Here is a 26,066-nt window from a genome sequence, read left to right as displayed (position 1 = left end):
ATTCCCTGGCTTTCCAGTGGCATGGACTCCAGGCTTCCACTGAAGGAGGTCCGGGTTCAACCATGATCAGGAAACTAAGATCCCACAAGCCTCATGGTATGGGCCAAAGAATAAAAAAAAAAAAAAAAAACTTTTTCTTTGTCCTGCTGAAACTTTCACAATCAGAGCCTAATATAAGGATTGACACACATGATTTCTAATAAATATTTATTAATTTAAGTTAATGGAATACATTTATATGTAACCTAGTAGCTGGTAGCTCAGATGGTAAAGAATCTGCCTGAAATACAGGAGACATGGGCTCAATCCCTGGGTTGGGAAAATCCTCTGGAGAAGGGCATGGCAACCCACTCCAGCATTCTTGCCTGGAGAATTTCATGGACAGACCATGGGGTTGCCAAGAGTCGACACTGAACAACCAAATAAACAAATAAAAATCTATTTGCAAAACTTCAAGAGGGCTATATTATGTATTAATGTGGGATTATGCATTATTATGGAGAAGGAACTGGCAAGCCACTCCAGTATTCTTGCCTGGAGAATCCCATGGACAGAGAAGCCTGGTGGGCTACAGTCCATGGGTTCGCAAAGAGTGGGACACAACTGAGCGACTTCACTTCATTTCATGCATTATTTAGTAAACATAAGAAGCAAACAGTGCATGATCTTTATTTTACACATTCTCAAAAAAATCTTACGCAGTACTGATATTAAGGAACATCTAGGTAAGCTCCCATTTATTGAGTGCTTACTATTTCACATACGGATAGTGGGTTGATTAACATATATATTAACATATTTATAACATGTCACTCTGCATACATGACTGTGTACACAGACTGTTATCAGACCTGGTGAGAGGTGTGGATCAAATGGAAACTACTGAGGAGAGCAAGAGACAACTGAAGAATATTTGTAAGAGCATATAACATATGCCACACAAAATTAAAGTAACAATTAACTGCTGACTGTCAAGACCAGCCTGACCAACAGCACAGGGTTGTTGTTAGACACAACCCCATGCTCAGCAAACCCAGAGGTTCCTATAGTGATTTCTATAAATGGCAACCCCACCGGCTTTGTTTCCCCATTCTCTCCCCTGGTCCAGAGACCATGTCATCCAAGGGACTGGTCACCCCAGCTCCAGAAACCCACCCCCTTTTCAAAGATGTGAGGCAGTCGAGGGCATGGAGGCAAGGGAAGTGAACTCTTCAGAGGTAGAGTGACTTCAAATAATAGCTCGCAGGGACTACCTTAGCCATCCGGTGGTTGGGGCTCTGAGCGTCCAATGCAAGGAAAATGGATTCTTATTTGTTTATTTGGTTGCTCAGTGTCCAACTCTTTGCGACACCGTGGTCTGTTCCATGCAGGTTCCATCCCAGATCTCACTTTCTTTGTGACACAGAGGAAACTGGAGAGTGATGCGCCGGCTGGAGGATGCATCCTAGTTGCTGGTCTGTCCTCAATGCCTGTGATGATTGACAGTCACTGACTTTGCAGATCTTATAATACTTTCTTCATGCCTGCCTCTCCAAGCACAGGTGGCCATCAACTCGTGACACTCGACTTGTGACTTTCCAAACTGTATTAATATTCTTTGGGAGGGAGAAGCTAACTAAACCCAAGCAACACATCAGAACATAAGGAAGGGCATTTGGATTTGTGGTGAGAGAGAGGGAGGTCAGACATCAAGAGGAATGAATGGCCTGGTGATGACAGTAGATGGTAGAAATAGGAAACTAAGTCTAAATGTTTCTTCGTTTTTTAAAAATCCAACACAGATCTCTCTCCCTTGGCTAGCACCTGGAGGCGAGGGGTTGAAGAGACCTTGCAGATCACTTGGACAAGCTTCAGCCTGAGGTCCAGTGAGTGATTCATCCCAACAGGTCAGATCCTAGAAGCCCCCTGGAAGGCTGGCCGCTCCCCTGGGAGGGGGTGGGGGAGGAAGGCCCAGTACCAGGCAGCCTCTGCTCCAGCTCTGAGGGGGTGGGGAAGGCAAACCCTGGTCATCCCCTGGCTCTGTGGTCCTTTTGTGTGAGTCCTGGCAGGGATGACGTGGGGCTGTGCCTGGGAGCACAGCTGTGGTTCTGCTGGGGAGGAGGCAGGGCCAGGGCAGCTCTGCCCGCCCCGATCCTCCCCGAGGACTTTTTCAGGGGTGGGGACCTGCACCCCAAGGGCCTCTCCTTGGCCTGACCCTGCTGCAGGGGCTCTCTGTCCCCACCGACAGTGGAGATGGCCAGTTTATTGAGCTCCTCTCTGCCCAGCTGTCTCCCCTCCCTCCTCTTCCTCCTCCTCCAGTTGACTTCCAGCTCTGCAGGTAAGATTTCTCTTTATTCCTGCCCTGGGGAGACTCTGAGAACAGAAAGGCTAGTTCCCCGGGCTCACCTCCTTCAACACATCCTCAAGTTGCCTGCAAGTGATCTTTCTGAAACATAGATGTGCTGACATGGTTCCCCTCAGAGGCCTTCAGTGCCAACCTACAGCCTTCAGAAGGGACCCCAACTCCATCATGCGACCTTAACTCAGGGCTCTCCCTGAACTTGGTTCTTACCTATCTCTCCAGCTTTGATTTCTCACCTATCAAACAGGGAATATCATAACAACCTTTTGGAGTTGCTGTCAGGGTTCAATGAGATGAAACATATAAAATGCTTAGTCACACTTGTCCCATGGTAAACCTCGATAAATGTTTGTAGAAGTGTCTTGTCACATTTGAGAGTTCTGTTCCGCACGATCAGACACTAATAAGTTTTTACAGAGGAGCCCTGCCCTCAGAAGACACATTCCCAACCTTAAGGAGCCACCTAACAGAGGGGGCCTATGCATGCCTTCAGGAAATCTTTGCAGGTCTAATGGAGAAAGCAGCCTCATCTCCCAGTGGCTGCCAGTCTGACGAGGAGATATATCCCACAGATGAAAACAGACAGGGAGCATGTCTGGGCAGGGTCCAGGAGCTATAGAGAGGGTTGAAGAAACAGAGGAAATGAAGAAGAAAATAGAGCCACCTCTAGGGTGATCTCAGAGAAGAATTTGGGCCCAGGGTATGAACAAGGACAGAGAGCTGAGAAGTGATAGAGAGGTGGTAGCAGTGAAGTGACCAAAGCAAAACCGCTAAGAGGAGAGTAAGGATCAATCTGGCCAAGTCTGAATAGGAAGACCCACGGAACCATTAAACTGTGCAATGTTTGGCCACATTCCTATTGGCTGGGATGGCCACTGGCTAGAATGGTCTATGCAGGGAACTCGCGGTGTCTCTCCAACCAGAGACCTTTAAGAAAAACTGAGTTTTTCCCTGGCTCTAGAATTCTGTTTAAAAATCAAGCTCCTTCTTCTTTCCCTGTTTGAAGCAGCCCTTCCTGCCCACGAAGGACTTGTTTGTCCAGGTTCCCTCTGACGCTCAGTTTCTTTTCTTTGGTGTCTTGGACAGGACAGTTCAGAGTAATAGGACCAGGGCACCCCATCCGGGCGCTGGTGGGGGATGAAGTGGAATTGCCCTGTCGCATATCTCCAGGAAAGAACGCTACAGGAATGGAGGTGGGATGGTATCGGCCCCCCTTCTCCAGGGTGGTTCATCTCTACCGAAATGGCAAGGACCAAGACGAAGAGCAGGCACCTGAATACCGGGGCCGCACGCAGCTGCTGAAAGAGACTATTGGGGAGGGGAAGGTGACCCTCAGGATCCGGAATGTGAGGTTCTCAGATGAAGGAGGTTTTACCTGCTTCTTCCGAGATCACTCTTACCAAGAGGAGGCAGCGATGGAATTGAAAGTGGAAGGTGAGTAGTGCATCTGTCAGTAGGTATTGTCTGTTCGATGGCCAAAACCTTCCTTTCAGCCTCTGATCATTCTCTCAGTTGAGATGAAATCCTATAACCCAAACAGCTCACTCCTGGGAATTAACTCCATAGAGAACACACATCAGTACATAGGAATTCCTATGCCCATGATGTCTGCTACATCATTATTCTGCATGAGAAAGAAGCCAGAATCAGAGTCCATACCCAAGAGTAGTGAGTGGCTGAGTAAACACTGTTGTCCATATAGTGAAAATCATGGAGCCACGTAAAAAATTGCTTTAGGGCCATACCAGACAGCCTGGAGGCATTTCACAAGGTATTGTTGGATAACAAAAGAAAGCTACAGAATATAGGGAACAGAACAAAACCTTATGTTTTATATCAGAGAAACATATAAAAAGACATCCATAAGAAAGTTAATATGGTTCACTTTGGGGGAAAGAAAGGAGGATAGGGTGTGATTCAACTGAAAAAGAAAAAGGACTGTGACTTTATCCATATCATCATACTTATCATTTATATAAAAATGTATATATAATGCATTTGTATATATACATATATATACAAAGCAAATGTATACATAATGTATATATAATGTATTTGTGGATATCCTTAGGGAAATTTTTTAATTTTAAATATTAAAAAAATGATAAATGCAGGCAGCAAGATCCAGAATAATCAATTTGTGGTTATTTTGTGCTACTCGAGGGGAATATGAATTATCTAAAAGTTAATTGAAGTATCCAAGTGGACTTTTTCCCTTCTTTTGCTTTGTATTGTCTTTCTATATATTTGTTATAAACAAGAGCCCTATTCCTAAGGGGTCAAATTGATCAAATCCTATTACAATGAATTCCTCGGTTGATGTGTTTGTGGTGTTTTAGTAGATGAGGTACACTTTTGAAGAATATATTCCTGATAAATATAGCAGCAAGTGAATTAAACAAGCAGAACGAATGTCTGAATAAATTCATAGAAAGACACGTTACCTATAGATTTTACCCCCATTGCTTTCTTTCTCCAGAATTTCATTGCAGTATGTTTTGTGTGATGGATGACTTTGAAATTTTGTTTTATCTATTCCTGAGGAGTTAAGATGTGTACAAGGAGGGGGAGATTTGAAAGTTAATTGCTATATAATTGAGGATCAAAAATATTCTGAGGCCAGAGCCTCAGGTCATTTTCCTTCCCTCCTCCCCACCTGCAGCACAAACATCAGACAATCGATCACTTTTGTGTCTCAAGGGCCACTGTCGCAGTGCTGGGACCAGAAGATGGCATTGTATGTGGGATAACAAAGCACTGTTTCTACAGAGGGATTTCAGGCATGTGAAAATAGCTTTGTGTAGCACAGAATGTTCTTCATACAGCTCTTCTCACTGGGGGGATTTTTACCTGCAAGGGAGTCTAAGAGTGAGGACCTCCAGGTGGCTGATTTTCCTCATTCCTGTTCAATAACTTCCTCCTTGCTCAAAAACTGCCTCCCCCAGTACATTTCCCATCCCCACTCCCTCAAAAAAAAAAAAAAAAAAAAACCTCCCCGGGCAGAAAGTTTTCCTTTGGGTAGATTTCCATAATACAGCCCACTTCCTCCTGTCTCATCTGCATGCTTAAGAGTCTTTAAAAAAAAAAAAAAAAAGAGTATTTTATAAGGGACCACTCCTAGCCTGTGGCTCCAGGAAGCCAAGACAAATTTAGGACTGAAATGCGGTAAGTATGTGATTGCCAAATTTCAGGTGTAATTGGTGGTTTAGGCGCTAAGTCATGTCCAACTCTTGCAATCCCATGAACTGTAGCCTGTCAGGCTCCTCTGTCCATGGGATACTCAGGTGTAATTACCTTCCCTTTTTCTCTAAAGAGTTTCTAATCTCACTTTCCAACTTTATATTTTCCTTGTCACTTTTATGATTTTATTACTAGTTGTCTCTAAACCTTTCTTAAACTCTTCATTATGAAACTGTAAAAAACTTCCAGAAGTAGAGAGATTATTATAATGAGCCTCCCAGTTCCCATCACCTGACTGCAGCAGTTATGACCCAAGGACTGACAACCTGTTTCACTCGACCCCATTCATCAACTTACTCCCCAGCTGAATTACTCAGGCAAATCCGAGACAACATGATCATGTCATGCTAAATCCTCAAGAATGTATGTCTCAAATAGAAAAACTCATCAAACAAAACAAAATCATAGCCAAAGTATTACCGTGACATCTCTAAACTTTAACAGAAATTCTTATTAATACCCAGCGTGTGTTCACACTTTTCTGATTATTTTATAAATACATTTTTACAGTTGGTTTGCTTGAATCCAATCCAAACATGATCCACTGGTAAGTATTCACCCTGTAGAGTTTTCCATGATATCATTCCCATGTTATTCAACATGGTGTTCCATATCCTGTTTCCTGTGAACTCATAGAATAGAATATGCACCATCAGATTCAGGTCTGATTTGTTTTGTCAGGCATATTTCATAGGTGATGCTATATATTCCACTTATCTCTTTACATCAGAGGTCTCACAATGTTTGCTTTTCTCTCATTTTGTGATTCTAACCCTTTGTTAAAATATAAAAGGTGTACAAAGAAAGGAACTAAAGTATGTAATTGCTAAATAATGTTGCTCCAGGTTACTTCCGATAAGAACTCTGAAAGCAGAGTTGACTGTGTTTTCTCCTGGGGGACACAGTAACAGACAAGAACCTGAAACTGCAGCTTGAAGGGTGGTATTTTTACCTAAGAAAAATAGGTAAAATAGGTAGGGGTCCGTTTGACTCCTTCTCAAAAACCAGTTTGAGGTTTTTTGCTGTGACTTAATGCCTACCCTGATGTCAGTATCTTTATTTAGCCCCCTAAGTGAGTAAGTGAAAGTCGCTCAGTCGAGTCGGACTCTTTGCGACCCAATGGACTATACAGTCCATGGAGTTCTCCAGGCCAGAATACTGGAGTGGGTAGCGTTTCCCTTCTCCAGGGGATTTTCTCAACCCAGGATCGAACCTAGGTCGCCCGCATTGCAGGCGGATTCTTTACCAACTGAGCCACAAGGCAAGCCCTTAGCCCCCTAAAGCAGAGAACAAAATGAAAAGAGCAGTCTCTGCAAGCTGAGACTACACGGGGAGAGCTTTGAGGCGCTGAAGGGCAGACTCTAAAATGGGCATTAGATGGCGCCAGAAAAGCAAAGTTTACCCCCTCTCTCTTTATCCTTTCCAGTCCACATCTACCAAATCCATGGATTCCACTATCTCAAAATCTCCAGAACAGAGGTTCTGAACTTTTCTTTGTGTCATGCACTCTTTTGTCGGACTGGTAAAGTCAACGGACCCCTTCTCAGAAGGATATTTGAAACAAATAATATACCTGTACTGAAATAGTTATCAAAATCATGTTGTTCCAGGTTACCTTTAAATAAAGATATGGGGTGGCCCTGATCAGAGTGTCATTTCAAAACGGTGAACATAGGTGATATTTTGAGATTTCTGCACCAACAGTGATGGTGATATGAAAGTAGTTGTGCGTTTTAGGGATGACAAAGTCTCAGGTTCTGTTCATATTGTTTCAGAGTGTTACCTACAAACATAATTGAAAGAAACACTACATTTCAGTTTAAAAGTTACTAAAGAGACTTTTTTTTTCCTGTTTAAGTTCACCTCGATTTCCTACACTGTCCTAGTTCAGGCTCATGATTTTTACTTTCACTATTTTCATAGCCTCTTAATTGACTGCCCCTCCCACCCCCGCCCCCCATCCTGCAGTCAGTGACTGTGTCAGATCTTATCACTCCTCTTCATGGAATCCTTCAGAGTACCCCCGTGACCTTGAGGGTCAGATCTAAGTCTCTTCTGTGGTTCTCAAAACTCTCCAAGACTTGCCCAATATATAGACTCCTGTCATTCTAAACTACCGGCCCTGCCTGGAAACAACCACTTTTCCTTTAAGCCTAAGCTCAGGTGTCAGTCCTGAGTCACCTTTGGGCGCTGTGCTGGGTGCTGAGGATGAGCACTGGGCCTCCCGGTTCTGCCTTTCAGATCCCTTCTACTGGATCAACCCTGGCGTGCTGGTGCTCATCGCGGTCCTGCCAGTGCTCCTCCTGCAGATCACCGTGGGCCTCGTCTTCCTGTGCCTGCAGCGCAGGCTCCGAGGTACAGGCTGGAGGGCGGCTGGTGGGGGACCGTCCCTGAAGTGCCTGGCCTCTTGGAGCTTGGTCAGCTGCCATCTATTTTTGAGGGACTCCTGGGTTCAGAACTCCATAATAAGTTTTATATCACTTAGGTAACAGGACCTGTAGTTTCGCTAAGAGGTAGGGCTGATATGTAATAACCCCATTTTACAGAGGAGGCAGCTGAGGCCTGGAGTGGTTCAGAGATTTACTCAAGCTGGTACAGCTTCTAAGTGGCAGAGCTCAAACTGAAACCCCTATTTTCTGGCCCCTGTACCATACACAGCAGCTCATCCTTCTGGGAGAGCATGAACTTCAGAATCGGGCAGGTCTGTGTTATTAGGTTTAAGCAAAGATACTGTAAGTAAAAGTCCCTAGCACGTAGTAGGGACTCCTTCTCCATACAACACCGAGGACTGGGGTCCAGCTGTCTGAAGCTGCCTCTTGTGCCCAAGAGCGTTCATGTCAAGACTTCTCCCCTCCACCAAGAGTTCTCAAAGCCAAAGCCTATAGGGCCTCCTTCCCCTTCCCCTTCCTAAGAGGCTAAAGCAGCAAGGAGGGTTTGGAGTATAAGGGGTGATATTGGTGGGGTCTTCTCTCCCCGTGTCCTCGTCCCAGATACTCAGTAACCTCTTCACCCACATGGCTGAGGAGAAAGGACCTGACTAGTGGAATTGGGCAGCCTGGGTTTGGGTCCTGCTCAAAGACCAGAACCCTCCTCCAAGTCTCAGCTGCCTTGTCTGCGTCAGGCAGATAACACCCTCCCGCCTAGAAGGTAGGGGACAGTGTTATGTAAAGAGCCTAATACAGAGCCGGTCCAAAAGCAGTTGCTCAACTAAATGTTTAGTTCCTTCTTTCCTCCTCCAGATGGGAAGTAGCTTTAGATTAACAAATTGACAGCCCAGCAGGTGGAGTGCCCTGTGACCCCAGAACCAGCAGGAAAAGGAGCAGAGAGCAGTGGGGGAGGTAACGGTTGGTTTGGGGTGTTGGTGGACATTGCTGTCTGCCAAGGTTCTCCACTTTCTTTAACCCAGGCAATGGCCAAAGAATGAGCCTGAAGTCCGGGATTCAAATCTGGTTCTCACGCTAAGGATGCTCCTAGGCTGCTGAGAAAAGAGCCTGCACAAAGGCCCAGGGCAGTGGGTGGAGGGCCCCATCTACTGCCTGCGGTAGAATTAATGTTGCCTTTTTCTATTTTAGGAAAACTCTGGGCAGAGATAGGTGAGTTCCAGGTACCTTCCCTCCCCAGACCTTCCTCATAACTGAAATAGTCATTTTCTCTGACCATCTCTGCCTCTGCCCCGACACCCTGTGCTCCTTGGAGCAGGAACTTCACTATTTAAAACTCCTAAAGCCAGTCGTACAGTTTCATTCCTCTTCCCTGCCTTCAGGGAGAGCAGAAGTAAAATCCTACAGCTTCCCTTCCTCCATCATCAGCACCACTTACAACTACAAACAATTGAAAGTGATTAAATAACAAAGGCTCAAAGGAGAAAGGATCATTGCAAGCGCACTACTAAGTTCATTTGCATTTTCTCTTCTTTCAGAGAATCTCCACCGGACTTTTGGTAAGTTCTGGGATACCCAGCCCCCCAGGTCAGCTTGGTGTTTCACAAGACTCCTGTCACCTGGGGACAAAACGACCCCCGGCTCCTGGTTGGTTTTCTCCCTCTCTTGTTCTTTCTTTGAATGTCACTGTCTGCATCTAAGATTGGTTAGATAATAGCATTATTAATTAATAACACTTAGAGCTTCCCAGGTGGCTCAGTGATAAAGAATCTGCCAGCAATGCAGGAGATGTGGGTTCGATCCTTAGGTCGGGAAGATCGCTAGAGGAGGAAATAACAACTCACTTCAGTATTCTTGCCTGGAAAACCCCACAGGCAGAGAGGGACCAGGCAGGCTACAGTCCATGGGTCGGAAAGAGTTGGACATGACTGAGCTCACAAGCACACACTTTCATGTGTGGTACTATAACTAACAGCTTCCCAAAGTTAACTCACTCTAGGAATTACAAATACTTTACGTACATGATTTATTTTTTCAGGAATTAGAAAGGAGAGGTAAACAGAGCCTTTGCACATCAATTTGATGTCTAGTTGGGGAAGTGATACATACACATAAATTAACTGGCGAACGAAAGTACATATACATCATTGACAAATCACGAGGAAAAATGAGTTTTCATGAGTGCAGAATAAGTAACTGACTCCTCGGGGAAGACTTAGTGGGGCAAGTGAAGACACACCCCGCAGAATGTTGGCCTGGACTTCCCTGGCAGTCCACTGCAGAAGACTCTGCACTTCCACTGTAGGGGGATACGGGTTTGATCCCTGGTGGGGGAACTAAGATCCCGCATGCCACAGCAGGGAAAAAAAAAAAAAGGTTGGCCCAAGGCCATGGTTTCTGTCCTTTTTGTTCACTGCAGATCATCTAGTGCCTAAGGACAATGCCTACAACAGAAGGGCACCCAAATACTTGTTGAGTGGATGTTGCAGAAATTTTAATATGGTCCCTGCCCTGAGCAGCCTTCCCCAACAGCCTTTGCTTCTGAAGGCTGGAGGTGTCCCTGACTCCACCCTGGCATTTAATCAGTGTGTAGAAAAAAACACACAGTTTCCAACTCAAAGGGGAGGACCAAGATCTTTGTTTTACAGAATTCAAATAACAAAGGTCTTAACTCTATACTCTTCAATAGTCTGGTGAAGCCTCATGAACCTCTCCCTTCCCAGAATGTTTTGAAATGTACACATAAAATACAACCCATATGATTACAAAGAATACCATTGTTTTGAAAGTTACTGCAATATAAACAAATTTGTGATTAAAGTAACCAATGTTTCTTTAAATAACAAAACTATAGATTAAATAATAAAATGTACTGGCAAGTCTAACAATCTGGTATTTCAAAATATTGATAAACAGTATTTTGAGACTTCAGAAACAACTTTGATGGGAATGCTGTTTCCATTGGTGATAAAGCCACAGGTACCACTGATAACTGATTTGTTACCTACAGTCCTTTTTCAGGAAGAAAAAGCTAAATTCAGTTTGAAGTTAGTGAAAATAAAAATGTAGTGCTTTTCTCATGCAAATTCATGAACTCCCTGGATTCTATCCAAACTATTTTGGGACCCAGGTTAAGAACCCCCAATCCCAAAGAAAGGCAATAATAAATGGAGGGGGTGGGTGGGACACAAGGCGGGGGGGGGGCGGACACATGTTAATCCTGTTTGTTTTGTGGCAAATAATTCAGATCCCCACTTCCTGATGGTGCCCTGCTGGAAGATAACCCTATTTGTCATCGTGCCGGTTCTCGGACCCCTAGTGGCCTTGATCATCTGCTATAACTGGCTACACCGCAGACTAGCAGGTGCAGTGTTGGGGCCGCAGACAGGACCGCTGAGCCAGAGGGACCAAGCCAGCCCTGAACGGGAAACATAAAGAGGGTGGATGGGAGCAGGGTTCAAGATTCAGAGCCGGAATGTCCTTCCTGCTCTGTCCCCATGGCCAACCCCAGGCTCCTCAGAGAATCCAAGAAGTGAACCACTTATTGAGATCTGAGGGCTGTCTTAGTGGAAGGGGGGAAGGGCATGATTACAAAGTCCACAGGGAAGATGTGGGAGGAGCCAGTCATCTTCTGCTCATCACCTATTTCTCTTTGTTTTCAGGGCAATTTCTTGAAGAGCTAAGTAAGTTTTTTTCACTTTCTTATAAGCTGAGAGCAAAATAGAGAGAAAGCAGCAGCAAGGGGAAGAGTGGGCTACTGAGGGATCAAAATCCAAGAGGAAAGGACGGGACTGGCAAGCCTGGGTGGAGGGATGTCTCCTGGGCGATGGGATCTGAAGGCACTCTAATCTGCTGCCTGATCTGCCCCAGCTATGAGCCCCACTATCAGGAATCCCACTCCTACTGCCTCCTTTCCCATTCGTTCATTCATGCCCTCCAGCAGCTGCTCCGGGCCTCACCTCTGATGCTGGGTGACTCCTCGGGGTCTGTCTTCTCTCTGGTTTAACAGTTTCATTACAGAAAATGTTGACAGCTTTTTCAAGTTATTTTCTCCTCCTTCTAGGAAACCCCTTCTGAAGGACACCGCATCTTGGCTGAGATGCAGAAGAGCCTGGCTGGTCCAAGGATCAGTCCTTGGGATGTCACATCCATTGAGTTGCACATTCACTGGCCTCCCTCTTCGCTGCGGGGACATTGCAATCTGCACTTCAGGAATGCTCTGAATTCCAAACAGGATCGACTTCTCTTCTGTCATTACCTTGTCTGTCCCTTTCCCCAGCTCCTTCCTTCCTCTCCCCCTTTTTGCTGCCCACATCGTTCTGCTCCTTGGTTTGTCTTCCACCTGGAAGTCTTCTCGGGCTATAGCCAGGCAGGTGTTCTTCTGTCAGAGGACACCTGTGCTGCAGAGTAACGAAGACAAGAGGGTCTCTGCCATGAAATGGAGACCAGGAACCTCCTCGTTGCAAATTACAACACATCAGCTTTGCAAATGGTGGTCATTTCTTCCAAGATCTCAGCCCTCGTAGGCAGAGCTGAGGGGTGTGAAGGGTTGAAGAGAAGGTGCAGGAAAAGTCCACAATATCCAAGAGAGAGCCAAGTGACCTGCGGAGTAAGGACCTGGGGAGAAACCCATAGAGTGCTGGCCAGAGCTCCATCTTGTCTGGGCGGCTCAGCGAGGAGCCAGGGGAGCAAGGGATGAGAAGGGAGCAACACGCCTGCTTTCAAACACCTCCCTTCTACTTTCACACCCCTCCAGATGGGCCCCTCAGATTTCCCCTTCTCTCATCCTTTCCCTCCCATCTTCATACCTATTGGAGATCCACTGTCTTTTTGAACAATTACTACTTGATGGTCTATCAGACACAAAGAAACAAGCTAGGTGCTAATTAATAACAATACAAGTTTCCAAGTGCCACTTCTTGTCCCCTTTCCTTTCTGTATGTCCTCCACTATCCCCTCACCTCTCTTCCTCTATCCCAGTCTCCTTACCCTGGAGGTCATTCCTCTGGAAAACCAAACAGAGAAAGACCTCGGGCGGACAGGCCATTCATTTCCCTTCCAAGACCTTCACTGCCTTCTCTGCTTTCTTTCTTCTGCATGCCTTTTCCTCTCCCTTCCTCCCCTTTCCTGAGGGTCTAGATCCAGGAGAAAGATCCATTTCCTTCCCTGCCACAGCAGAGGCATTAGGAAAGAAGCCGAGCCACTGACCCAGGATGGCCCAGCACTTGTGGGGACTGCCCAGGAACAGCCCCTTGCTTCTGTAGCCCCCCCAGTGACCCAAAAGGTCCTCTTTCTCCCCAAAGCAGACGTCGCAGATAGGGCAACAGTAGATCCTCTGCTTCCAATGAGTCTGCTGGTGCCGGATCAGCCCGGAGAATAAAGTGAAGGACTTGCCACAGTGGAAGCAGCGGTTGGACTGCTCTGTGAAATGGACCTTCTGATGACTGGAGAGACGGGTTTTCTTGCTAAAAGTCAAGGGACAATGAGGGCAAGAGAAGACCTTGCGTCTTGAAGGCTTCTCTGGGTGAGAGTTGGACTTGGTATTCAGCTGGGTGGCTCCCATGTTGGCTGCCAGGGTTCTGGTCACAGGCTCTGGGACTGGGGTTCTGGTCACAGGCTCCGGGGCCGTAATAACTGGGGCCTGAGCTCTCACAGTGGTTACCAGGTTCTTGGTGGCAGGTGCCTGGTTCCTGTCTATTGACGGCTGGGGCTGAGTCTGGGGACCCTTGGTTTTAAGTGTGGGTCCTTGGGTCCCAGCCACTGGTGCATGGTTCCCTGTTGCCAGCCCCTGTAATCCAGCTCTGGTATCCGGAGTCCTCACAATATGCTTCTGGTTTCCAGCCCCCAGCTTCTGGCCTTGGTGCGTCTTCTGGTGGCGTTTGAGCTCAGACTGGTCCCGGAAGCACTTCCCACAGAAGGGGCACGCATGGGGCCGGTAGCCCAGATGGACACGGCGGTGACGGCTCAGTCCAGAAGCATCGCAGTAGGTCTTGCCACAGAGTGAGCAGCGGAAGGGCCTCTCCCTGAGTTGCTTGCGCCGGCCGGAGCTGAGGTCCTTGGGGTTCTGGAAGGACTTCCCACAATGGGCGCTGTTGTGAACAAGCTGGTGGTTGTAGAGGCTGGAGCGCTTGCTGAAGCACTTGCCACAGGTGTGACAGGTAAAGGCTGGCCGAGCCCAGGATTCTGGCAACGCTGGCGTCTTGTCCGGGGACCCAGTTGGAGGAGAGGTTGGGCCTGAGCCTCTGTGATCAAGGGAGGCCTTCTTGTCATCAACAGTCCCTTCATCTCCCAAACTCTGACTCTGTTCTTGGCATCCTTCCTTCTTGCCTCCTGGAGGGAACAAGAAAAAAGATGGGATTCATCATGACAGCCCTGACACAGCTCTCTGCTCAGTCCACACTGCTTCCTCTCCCACCCGACATTCACCCTCACTCTTACACCTCAGAGACCAGAGATAAGAGTAAACTTTTGGGTTTTCAAATTAAAAGCAAATAAAAATTTAACTGGACTCTTCCAACAATATTGGAGATCAAAATTTTAACCACATTTCTTGAAATCCATTTCTTTTCATTTTCTTTTTTCAATAACAAGTATAGTTTATTTACAATATGTGCTAATTCCTCTCATTTTCAATATTGATCAAACTCCCAGACACCCCAGATACCCACAGGTGACCTCATAATATATCATGAGGATTGGGACACTTGGGTGACCAGAGGTGCTATTAAGAATCAAGCTAAGGTGAGAAGCATAAACCAGAACTGCCCCGGCAAACCAGGAGTGGGGTCAGCTCAGACTTAAATTTCTCTCAAGTCCTTATTGTACTCTCAGGAACAAGTCATCCTTAGTCCAACTCAGCATCAAGTTTATCTCCCATCCCTGTCTTTTTCTCCTGGGAAGGACTTTTTAATCAAGAGGCTATCGCTATCATAAGTAACTGACATGGAATCTCTCTGTCTCTGGAAACTGAAGCTATTCACTCATCCCAAAAGGCTCAGATACTCATCTTCTTGAAGCCAGGGGACTCGAGCAGATGATGTCCAGGCAGGAAGCATGCAAGCTAGGACCAGGTATTCAGAGCCCTGTTCCTCTCAGGCATTTCATTTCCATCCTCCTGAGGCATGTCCTGGGCCCTTTTCACCCTCCTCTCTCCTTTGCAATTCTCACCTGAATGAAAGCCTTCTCCATTCGGGGAACAGAGATCTGCTTCCCACTGTTTCTCTTCTTGCTCAAGCTTGGCGATCAGATCTAGATTAGACAGAAAGATTCCGTCTGGGGGATGGGAAGGAGAGGAAGAGCTGAGGTCCCAGGCTCAGCCCCTTCACACCTCATGGGGACAACAGGCTCCCTTCTTGCATATCTGTGGTTTAAAAGCCATAATCTGGGACACTTAAGTGCTAGGAGGAGACATGTAAAAGGCCAGATTCCAGATTCCAACAAAGTGCTGGGTACATAAGACAAGTGAGTGAGTGAGTGAAAGTCGCTCAGTCGTGATTCTCTGCGATCCCATGGACTATACAGTCCATGGAATTCTCCAGGCCAAAATACTGGAGTGGGTAGCCTTTCCCTTCTCCAGGGGATCTTCCCAACCCAGGGATCGAACCCAGGTCTCCCGCACTAAGGGTAGATTCTTTACCAGCTGAGCCACCAGGGAAGACAAGTGGCTCAGTAAATACTGGTTGGATGAATAGGCAGATTTGCATTCTTTGAAAACATTGTTATCATGTTACAAGTGTTATCTTTGCCTTCATGCAAGCTTTCATTCCTTCTTTCACCCTGAGCCTAGTAACCCAGATCTTTCCCACCTGGAACATAAAGAACCAAAACCAAGGATCAGTGAAGATAATTGTGAGCTGATCTACCTATCCAGGGAAACCAGATGTCCCAAAGGCCTGGGACAGAGAGCTTGTGAGGAACCCCAGCCTCTTACCCACAGACATCAGGTTTCTGACAGTCTCTGATATAACATCCTGGTAGAGGACCCTCTGACTGGCATCTAGACATTTCCACTCTTCCTGGGTAAAGGTCACTGCCACATCCTCAAAGGTGACTGGCTTCTGGAAGAACAGGAAAGATTCAGGGAGTTTGTATACAGACAGACAGACATCCAGTCTAAAGATTCAGAACACTAAGAGAAAAGGAAAACCATGGAAGGAGGGAAGAAATAGGAAAAGACAAGTACAAAATCAGCAACTTTAATGTACAAACAGGAAAGGAAGGGTGGAGAGGAAGGGAGAACAATGCAGGGGGAGAAGGGAGGGGTATGTACTGAATGTACAAGTAGGAAGGATGAAAGGCTGCCACTCTGATGAATTTCAGCAAGTAGTCCTTGAAGGATTCCAGGCTGGTGTGGAATCTGAAAAAAGGACTCAAAGCCCCTTCTCCTGGATGCTTTTCAGCTTGGAACTCTGAGATTCCATTTGGTCTGCTGACAGGATAATGGATGAAAGAGCTCCTGGAGTCCAGGACCCAGGCCCTCCCTCCCTCCCTCTGGCTTCGTCTCCTCACCTTCACCCACATCTTCCACCAGCACCCTCCCTTCTGGGCTTTCAGCAGGTCCTCCTCATCCACCTGAGGGAGCAGCTTCTGTACAGGTTCCACTGGCTTCGGCTGGTCAGACACCTTCTCTTCCATGCTGTCTGTTTTTAGCTTTATCCATGCCTGTCCTGGCCCGCAAGGCTGACTAGGCTCCATCCTGGGGCTATCTACCTTCCAGCGACTGAGCAGATGGAGAGACTTGGCAAAGGCCTTTGCAAAGGGTTTGAACTGGCCTCCTGTGTCAAAGGTATCTGCTCCAGGGGGCTATCTTCCTTTTTTGTTCTGCTATCCAAACTCTCCTCTTTCACAACTGAGAACACCTTTGATTCCCTTCAAGCCCCACAGAGTGCAGGGACCTGGTCCCCCTTGGCTCAACAGTCACTCTTCAGTAATGCCAGCTCTGCAGGTGTCGTCTGCCTTCTGCTTCACCCCGCTTCTAGTTGCTGCCCACCTCCAGGAACCTGAGGTCAGAGAGAAACAAAACTTATCAGCAAGAGGGAGAATGAGGAATAACAGCTTCCTAATTTGGTCAGGAAACACCAAGAGTTATTGAACCCCTGATCTGTACCTAAAACTTCTCAGTACTGCCTCATGAGGTCATGATTAATAACCCCATTTTAAGTCATCTAAAGTACAGACAGGCTAGGTAATGTGCTCAGGGATGCTCCCAGTCCACAGCAGAGTTAGCGTTCAAAGCCTGGACTCTATCACCGAGGACAAGATTCCCTCTGTCCCAAAGCCCCCTCTAAGGTGGCAGTATGGTATTCTGGAAAGAAAGCATATGCCTCAGGTAACCAGCCCTGGTTCTGTCACAAACAGCCTTGTGCAAGTGTCTTCATTCTGATGTGGTTTTACTGGAAAATAAGATTAAAGGAGACTCTCTAAGATCCCATCTAAGATGATTTTGTTAATTTTTAATACATACAGATCCTTGTAAAGAATGATAAGGGAGGGACTTTCCCTGTTGGTCTGGTGGTTAAAAGTCCAGGCTTGATCCCTGATGGGGATCCTGCATGCCCCGCAGCAGAGTTAGTTTAACAACAGTTAAAAAAAAGAAAGAAAGAAAGGTAACAGCCCAACAACCAACACTTACACAGGGCTCCCAGGGGGCCAGCGCTGGAGCTGCAATCCAACCGGGGAAGTTCTGCTCTGCCCAAACATGGCGGAACTCCCACCTCCTGCGGACTGCCACTCACCCCGCTAGGCCTCCCTCCAGATGGAATGAATGGAATGAAAAGAATGAAGACTTAAACCTGTTGACGTTCTTCCTTTCACTTTTTTGAAAGGTGGTAGAATTGAAAATGCCAGAAAGGCAAAGGGCGTTCAACGATGAAGTTAATAGGATTGCTAAAAAGAAAGCTGACAGGAAAGGTGCTTTTCCTAAGAGGTGAAGTTTGTCCCTCCCTCCCTTCGCTTCAAGCACAATCAAGCGGTGAGATGGTGCAGGTCTGGATTATTCTCCTACTAGCCCGTGGAACACAGTAAAAGTAACACTTCAAAAGTCTCTATAATCGTATCCTCAAAGTTCTGGCTCTCCTGTTTTCCCTCAGGAAAGACCCACCCTTGTTAAGTCTTTCTCAAAAGCATTTGCTGGGGGTGGTGGCCAGGGGCGCTCGATCCAGATTCTAGGCTGGTTGTCTGGTTTGGGGAGAGAGCATGACTATGGAGTCTTAATTTCTGGCCGCTGCCGCCTGCCCCTGGCACGTTGACCTCGATAGTACTTTCTACATCCACTCGCCCCAGAGCTCAAACCGGTTGGCCGGCTAGTGCAAAGCGGCTGGGATAACTTATGACTCTAGGCGCAGACCTGTTTATCAGTTCAGGGCCCGTCCCCGCCCTTCCAAGAACGTAAACCCCTCGAGGGAATGTGTCGCCATTTTCCAGTGCTCTGAGTCCACCGGATCTCTAACCCCAAACCCGTCCATTGTTTCCCGTAGCGATTCTGAGAACCACTGAAACCCCCAACACACCCTCCAGGCTTCGGGGGTCCGCCCTCGCCGCTGCTTCAGCCACTGGAGTTTTCTGCCCTCCGGCCAGGCAGAACGACCCTCGGGCCTTCGCCCTTCTCATCCGGTCTTCGGGTCTCTGCTCGGTCCTAGCTCTGCCGGGTCAAATCGCGGGCCCACAGCGCTCACCTCCAGCCACTGCGCGCCGGGCCTCGGACCCCAGCCTCGGAGGCTCCCGCGGGCAGGGACAGAGAGTTTCGCTCACGATTGCGTGGCCCGCTCCTCAATACCCACTGAACGGGTCCCGCTGACGGGAACTGCACTGGCCGATGCCCGTCTGCCCCGAAACCTCGTTGCTGGGACCCCGACTTTTTCAACACGTGCTAGCAGCCCGTGCTCTGGGCCGAATCCCCAGGGAGTGAGTGGTCGCTGCACCCACCCTGAGTAGTCCAGGTTTCCCCAGGGGCCCCCAGGGCTTGGAAACTCCGCCAGGACTCGGGGCGCGATGCTCCCCTCGCCTGCCGAGGTCAGGGGCGTAAGACCGCGGGACAAACCTTTCACTAGCCTCCACCACCGCGAGCTCAACTCCCCGCTGCCCTTACTCACCCGCCGCTGCCGAGGACCGGCGCTCCAGGACGTAGGACTTCCGGTGGGCCAGCGGCTAGCCGTTCCAACCCAGCGCAAGTGTACCGGGCGCCCGCGACCCCGCCCCGGCCCTGCCAGGGCCCCGTCCCTGCCAGGGCCCCGTCCCGGCCCCGCTCTCCTCGCTGGTTTCCGCAGGCCCACCGCGTACCCTGCACGGTTTTGCCTGTGGGACCGCCAAAGTCAAAAGTTCAAAACAATCTAGGAAGCTTGAAAGAAAAAGGAACCGCCCACCCCACTAGCCCGTCCCTCCTACCAATTGTAGCTGCTGGTTCCACCCAAGGCTAGGATCTCATTCCCAGTCTTAATTCACTCTTGAGGGGAAAAGGATTGAATTATTTCTGATGAAAACACACAATTGGGCTACCCAGGTAGCTCAGTGGTAAAGAATATGTTAGTAGCTCGGTCGTCTCCGACTCTTTGTGACCCCATGGACCAGGCTCCTCTGTCCATGGAATTCTCCAGGCAAGAATACTGAAATGGTTTACCATTCCTTTCTCCAGGGGATCTTCCTGACCCAAGGATCAAACCCGCCTCTCCTGAACTGGCAGGTGGGTTGTTCTTTACCACTGTAGCTGAGATGGTAAAGAATCTGCCTGCAATGCAGGAGACCTGGGTTTGACCCCTGGGTTTCGAAGATACCCTAGACAAGGAAATGGCAACCGACTCCAGATTCTTACCTGGAAAATCTCATGAATGGAAGAGCCTGGCTACAGTCCATGGGGTCACTAAAGAGTCTAACAGGAACCGTAAAATCTAGATGTTCAAACTGGTTTTAGAAAAGGCAGAGGAACCAGAGATCAAATTGCCAGCATCCGCTGGATCATCGAAAAAGCAAAAGAGTTCCAGAAAAACATCCATTTCTGCTTTATTGACTATGCCAAAGCCTTTGACTGTGTGGATCACAATAAACAGTGGAAAATTCTGAAAGAGATGGGAATATCAGACCACCTGACCTGCCTCTTGAGAAACCTGTATGAAGGTCAGGAAGCAACAGTTAGAACTGGATATGGAACAACAGACTGGTTTCAAATAGGAAAAGGAGTATGTCAAGGCTGTATATTGTCACCCTGCTTATTTAACTTATATGCAGAGTACATCATGAGAAACGCAGGGCTGGAGGAAGCACAAGCTGGAATCAAGATTGCCAGGAGAAATATCAATAACCTCAGATATGCAGATGACACCACCCTTATGGCAGAAAGTGAAGAGCTAAAGAGCCTCTTGATGAAAGTGAAAGAGGAGAGTGAAAAAGTTGGTTTAAACCTCAACCTTCAGAAAACTAAGATCATGGCATCTGGTTCCATCACTTCATGGCAAATAGATGGGGAAACAGTGGAAACAGTGGCAGACTTTATTTTTCTGGACTCCCAAATCACTGCAGATGCTGATTGCAGCCATGAATTAAAAGACACTTACTCCTTGGAAGGAAAGTTATGACCAACCTAGATAGCATATTAAAAAGCAGAGACACTACTTTGTCAACAAAGGTCCGTCTAGTCAAGGCTATGGTTTTTCCAGTGGTCATGTATGGATGTGAGAGTTGTAGTATAAAGAAAGCTGAGAGCCAAAGAATTGATGCTTTTGAACTGTAGTGCTGGAGAAGACTCTTGAGAGTCCGTTGGACTGCAAGGAGATCCAATCAGTCCATCCTAAATTAAATCAGTCCTGAATATTCATTGGTAGGACTGATGTTGAAGCTGAAACTCCAATATTTTGGCCACCTGATGCGAAGAGCTGACTCATTTGAAAAGACCCTGATGCTGGGAAAGATTGAGGACAGGAGGAGAAGGGGACACCAGAGGATGAGATGGTTGGATGGCATCACCAATTCGATGGACATGGGTTTGGGTGGACTCTGGGAATTGGTGATGGACAGAGAGGCCTGGCATGCTGTGGTTTGTGGGGTTGCAAAGAGTTGGACATGACTGAGCGACTGGACTGAACTGAACTGAACTGATTTATGTTTTGGCTGTACCAGGTCTTTTAGTTGCAGCACTCATCATCTTTATTATTAATAGTTGTAGCATGTGGGATCTAGTTCCCAGATCAGGGATCGAATCCAAGACCCCTGCATTGAGAGCACAGAGTCTTAGCCACTGGACCACCAGGGAAGTCCCTAGATAAACCTGAGTATTCCCAAGGTACCTGAACCAGTGATCTGCCTTTGCAGACAGATGATCCATGTGGGGAAGCTGAGGAGGCACCCACAGAGTCAGATGGAGATAGTAGGCTGGTGGAGATGGTGGTGGAGGCAGCCTGTGTTCAGTGGCACCCCTTAGGGTTTTGGACCTGCCACCTTCCTATCATGGTTACTGGGTACACTTTTCTTTTTTTTGAAAAGCCACATCAGCTTGCTACTGGGCTCCTATTGAAACTAAACACCTAACACATGGAGGCCTTCGGATACTCTTACTTAATATTCACATTTGGGTGTAGGTCAACTTGGACTCAGGATCTCCTGGAGTAGGATATGGCAACCCACTCCAGTATTCTTGCCTGAAGAATCCCATGGTCAGAGCAGCCTGGCGGGCTACTGTCCCTGAGATTGCAGAGTCAGACATGCTACAGCTTGGACTCAATTTCTGACAAAGTGGGAAGGATTTAATAATCCTCACTTGGAAATGGTATATTTAGGGTGTGGCTGACCTGGCCTCAACATCTCTACTTTACATGAAAAAGTGGCAGATATCCCTCTGGGGAAAACTTCACCCCCTACTCTGCCAACTGAGGCAGAGAACTGCTGGTTCATGTGGCTCTCGGTTCACAGAGATTTCCCTATATGTCTGGCCCTGGTTCACTGTGGTTCAGCTAAGCTGAAATTCAACTCTCTCCCTGGCTGATTCAGCCATTCAGTCTCATTGCCAGTGATGCAGAGTCAAAAATGGCTGTTGTCAGTCCTCTTGGTGGGCAGAACTCAAGGCCATTTCGTACCTCTGACCAATAATCCCTTTGATCAACCTTCCTGTAGTCTTACTGCCTCTTGGGCTGTTGCCAACCTATTTGGTCTGCTGCTTGAAAACTAGACTGGTTAGGTATCTCTTTGGAGCTGGAAACTGTGGAAATAAATCATAAATGCTTATCTAACCATTGAGAAAGTTCATCCTTAGGTAGGTTGATAAGGAGCCCAGGGCCCATGAGGAGGAAGGGATCCAGGGCCCTCGAGGAGAAAGGGGTCTGAGGCTCTCAAGGAGGAGAAAAGGACAAACTTTTTTTCTGAATTGTTTTGTCTTAGTCAATATAACAATGTACCTTGCTCTAGGACAAGTTTCTCCTTAACAAGAACCTTCTGACTAATCTTGTTATCTCAAGATGTATGTTGTGGGAATGCCTCTGGTAAGACCCTTTACTATAATAAGGTATATAGCTCCCATGCAAAGACTGGTGAGTGTGGGCACTCTCCGCCCCCTTCTGATGTCTATGTCAGAAGCTTTCTCTGTCCCTTTTTATATTTTAATAAAACTCTGCTACACAAAAGTTCTTGAGTGATCAAGCCTGGTCCCTGGTCCTGAAGCTAAATCTTCTTCAGAGATTACAACTCCGACATCATTCATCGTAAGCTACCACCATCTGGGTCACTCAGGTGAATCCTCACAGAATGAGTCTAGTCTCTGATGGGGTTGACTAATCAAGCTGCAGATGGAAACATGTTTTGTGAACTGTCTCCCCTGCTGCCTGAGTCCATTATCACACCAGACATGGCAAGATATTCACCATCATCAACTAGGCCCAAAGTAAAGGAGTCAGATTTTTTTTTCAACATTTACTTAATTTGGCTTCACTGGGTCTTAGTTGTGGTCTTTGTTTCTGCATGGCACTCGGGATCTTTAGTTGCAGCATGTGAACTCTTAGCTGCTCCAAGTGAGTTCTAGTTCTCTGACAAGGGATTGAACCCTGGACCCCCAGATTGGGAGCTTGGAGTCTTAGCCACTGAACCATCAGAGAAGTCTCAGGACCCAGTTTCTGATTTGGACTTGTGACTACTGTCAAAGGTTGACTTGTCTTACCATGAGTGAGGCCACACAGCATGGGGCATTGTCCACACCCGCTCCTGGCAGATGGGCTTCACTGGCTCTTTGAGCCCCTCAAGGGCTATTAGTGGTGTCTCCTGAGTGTTGACACTTTAGGGTGTGTGTGTGCTAAGTTGCTTCAGTCGTGTTTGACTCAGTGTGACCCTATGGACTACAGCCCACCAGGCTCCTTTGTCCATGGGACTCTCCAAGCAAAAATACTGGAATGGCTTGCCATATCTTCATCCAGGGGATCTTCCAAACCCAGAGATTAAATCTGCATCACCTATGGCTCCAGCATTGCAGACAGATTTTTTTTTTTACCCACGGAGTCACTGGGGAAGCCCACACTTTAGGGTACAGTGCTGTTATTCTAGTCCAGCCTCCTCCATCCATACCATTGAAACTAATGTGTCATGATTTTGGCTTTCCAGAAAACACAACTTTGATCTGTATAATTCTGATTTCTCTCATACATGTAAGTAGATAGATAGATGTGTATGTGTGTGTGTGTGTGTGTGTGTGTGTGTGTGTGCGCGCGCGCGCACGCGCGCGAGTGCTCAGTTGTGTCCAACTCTTTTTTTTTTTTCTTTAAAAAAATAATTTATTGGTTTTGGATCACAAAATACAGGGAAGACACAAGGGCGATGCCTGTGACCCCTTGGCTGAAACTTCTCTTCCAGAGACACTTTTTGGGCAGTCTCACCCCCTAACAGCTGCAGAGTATAGTATCCGACCACAGGGGAAGCGTGAACAGACTCCCTGTAAGACATGCGAATCCCTTCCAATTAAGTCTTCCAGCTCACTTCTGCCAATATTGCAACTGGACTGGTTGTTCCAACTGTTCATGTCTTAAAAGTCTCACGAACAAATAGGCTGCAGACCAACGATGCCTGCACGGCCCCTGGACCTGCCTACACTGACTAACACCCCTCAGCTATACCCCGTCTGCCTGTGGCACCTGCATGGCAGCCCCTGGGGGCCCCCACATCCTAGGGTGGCGATGGAGGAAGGGCAGGCCAGGCCAAGCATGAAGAATAAACAGTCAATTTTATTTGGCTCAGACTAGAAATCCGTGAGTCTTGAGGACCTCTGTGAATTTGCCAATTTTCTTCTCAATGTTCTTTTCGGCCTGCTTCCGTAGCCTCATGAGCTGCTTCTTTTTCCGGTAGTGGATCTTGGCTTTCTCCTTTCTCTTCTCCTCCAGGGTGGCCATTACTGCCTGGTACTTCCAGCCAACCTCATGAGCCAGGCGCCCTAAGTAGGCAAACTTCCGCGTAGGCTTCAGACGCACAACCTTGAGGGCAACAGGGACCACCATTCGCTTTTTCTTATCATAGGGCGGTGGGATCCCATCGAACACCTTGAGGCGGTCCAGAGCAGCCTGGCCCCGCTTGGTGTTGTGGGGCAGCATGCCTCGCACTGTCCACCAGAAGATGCGGCTGGGGGCTCGGAAGTGGTAGGGGGCCCGGGACGGGTTGGTGTTCATCCGCTTGCGGAGAAAGGCCAGGTACTTCAACTTATTTCTGTAGAAATTGCCAGAAATGTTGATGCCCTCACAGCGCACGACCACAGCCTTCCGGCCCAGAAGCACCTGATTGACCACAATGGCCGCCAGGCGACCCAGGAGATGGCCTCGGCCATTGAGCACCAGGACCTGCCCCTCCGCCATCTTCGGCAGCCGCCTGGGAAAGTGTGTCCAACTCTTTGTGACTCCTTGAACTGTAGTCTACCAGGCTCCTCCATCCATGGAATTTTCCAGACAAGAATACTGGAGCAGGTTGCTATTTCCTACTCCTCGGTATCTGTCTGACCCAGGGACTGGACTCACAACTCTTGTGTATCTTGCTTTGGCAGGTGGATTCTTTACCACTGTGCCATCTGGGAAGGCCTCATACAACATGATGTGGCTTTTATTGCAAAGCCACTTGACAATGGGATGATAGTCAAGGTATCAATCAATTTTTTATGTTTCCTACCACATTAGTATTTAAAAATGCCACATATTCAGACTTATTCTAATTTGTAAGACTTTAGCTCTATTTAAAATACACCAGCTTTGTACATCTTACATCCTGAGGCTCATTTTTCAAGCCACTATGATGTTCATGGTTAGAGATAATATCAGGCATGCTTTAATGAATTAAAATCTTATATCATGTTAAGTGACTCACTATGAGGGTTATAGTAATTATCTGCTTTGTCTCCTGCTCTGTGACCTGATAATCTCTGTTTCTATTTTGGACTTTCTAAAAAAATATATATATATATATATACACATCAGGTCTTAGTTGTGGCATGTAGGATCTTTGATCTTTTAGTTGCAACATGTGGAATCTAGTTCCCAGACCACGAATTGAACTCAGGCCCCCTGCACTGGGAGCAAGAAGTCTTAGCCACTGGACCACCAGGGAAGTACCTAGTTTGGACTTTCTTAAACCCTCAACTGTCAGCTCAGCTCAGCCTAAGACTCAGAACTTGTTCGATCCTAAGTGGAGACCAATTCAATAGTTTGGATCTGTCAGTGCTTCTATTCATATTCCAGTGTTTTATCCTGAGTCTTATGACTGCTTGCTTATCTTGTTCCTTTGGTACTTTACTCCAGTTTCTTAAACAGGTCCCACTGTGCCCTGCCTGATCTCCAGCTTCTCAGGATGATTGCTCTTCTCTGGTCTCTCATTTTCTACATACTGCATTCCTACCCTTAAATTCTTGACCCCTCTTGCTGCCAAATGCCTGTTGGGTCTTTTGCTGTTGTTGGCACATTCTTCTCTTCATTCTACCCTTAACTGTTCATTGGATGTAGCCACATGGAGCTCTTTGCTGATGGCTCAGCAGAAAGGGATTTGTTGGACAGATGGGCACTGAAGCCAGAATGCAGGGAGCTGGTATAGATTTTTTCTAAAGAGACTTTACTATGAAGGAGTTCAGATAAATAGCAAAGTAGCTTATTTATTATTTTTTAACA

At 47.3% G+C, this 26,066-nt stretch overlaps 2 protein-coding genes and 1 pseudogene across 6 annotated transcripts; 1 reads left to right on the top strand and 2 right to left on the bottom strand.

Annotated features, from left to right (window-relative positions):
• Nucleotides 1-2,039: 2,039 nt before the first annotated feature.
• On the top strand, nt 2,040-14,503 carry MOG (myelin oligodendrocyte glycoprotein). 4 transcript variants are annotated; one of them, XR_011484003.1, is made up of 9 exons: nt 2,045-2,317; nt 3,428-3,775; nt 7,823-7,936; nt 9,154-9,174; nt 9,501-9,521; nt 11,210-11,326; nt 11,625-11,645; nt 12,026-13,486; nt 13,804-14,503. XR_011484003.1 is itself a non-coding variant. In XM_020877447.2 (8 exons), exons 1-8 carry the CDS (start codon nt 2,233-2,235, stop codon nt 12,037-12,039), a joined length of 741 nt encoding a protein of 246 aa, XP_020733106.2. In that variant the 5' UTR covers nt 2,045-2,232; the 3' UTR covers nt 12,040-14,503. The 4 variants fall into 4 exon arrangements, 3 of the variants coding, with proteins under 3 accessions (XP_070312971.1, XP_070312972.1, XP_020733106.2); XM_020877447.2 differs by having other exon boundaries at nt 12,026-14,503; XM_070456871.1 differs by lacking the exon at nt 9,501-9,521 and having other exon boundaries at nt 2,043-2,317; nt 12,026-14,503.
• ZFP57 (ZFP57 zinc finger protein) lies at nt 9,972-16,656 on the bottom strand. 2 transcript variants are annotated; one of them, XM_020877443.2, is made up of 4 exons: nt 16,471-16,656; nt 15,893-16,019; nt 15,130-15,210; nt 9,972-14,292 (listed from the first exon to the last, which is right to left on the bottom strand). In XM_020877443.2, exons 1-4 carry the CDS (start codon nt 16,654-16,656, stop codon nt 13,010-13,012), a joined length of 1,677 nt encoding a protein of 558 aa, XP_020733102.2. In that variant the 3' UTR covers nt 9,972-13,009. The 2 variants fall into 2 exon arrangements, with proteins under 2 accessions (XP_020733102.2, XP_020733103.2); XM_020877444.2 differs by lacking the exon at nt 15,130-15,210.
• A 7,473-nt stretch (nt 16,657-24,129) lies between these two features.
• LOC110127292 (large ribosomal subunit protein uL13 pseudogene) lies at nt 24,130-24,797 on the bottom strand (annotated as a pseudogene).
• Nucleotides 24,798-26,066: the final 1,269 nt, after the last annotated feature.

Source organism: Odocoileus virginianus, chromosome 27 (assembly GCF_023699985.2).
Source record: "Odocoileus virginianus isolate 20LAN1187 ecotype Illinois chromosome 27, Ovbor_1.2, whole genome shotgun sequence".
Lineage (NCBI taxonomy): Eukaryota > Metazoa > Chordata > Mammalia > Artiodactyla > Cervidae > Odocoileus > Odocoileus virginianus.
Note: the sequence above shows the minus strand (reverse complement) of the source record. Positions and strands in the feature narration are given on the sequence as shown.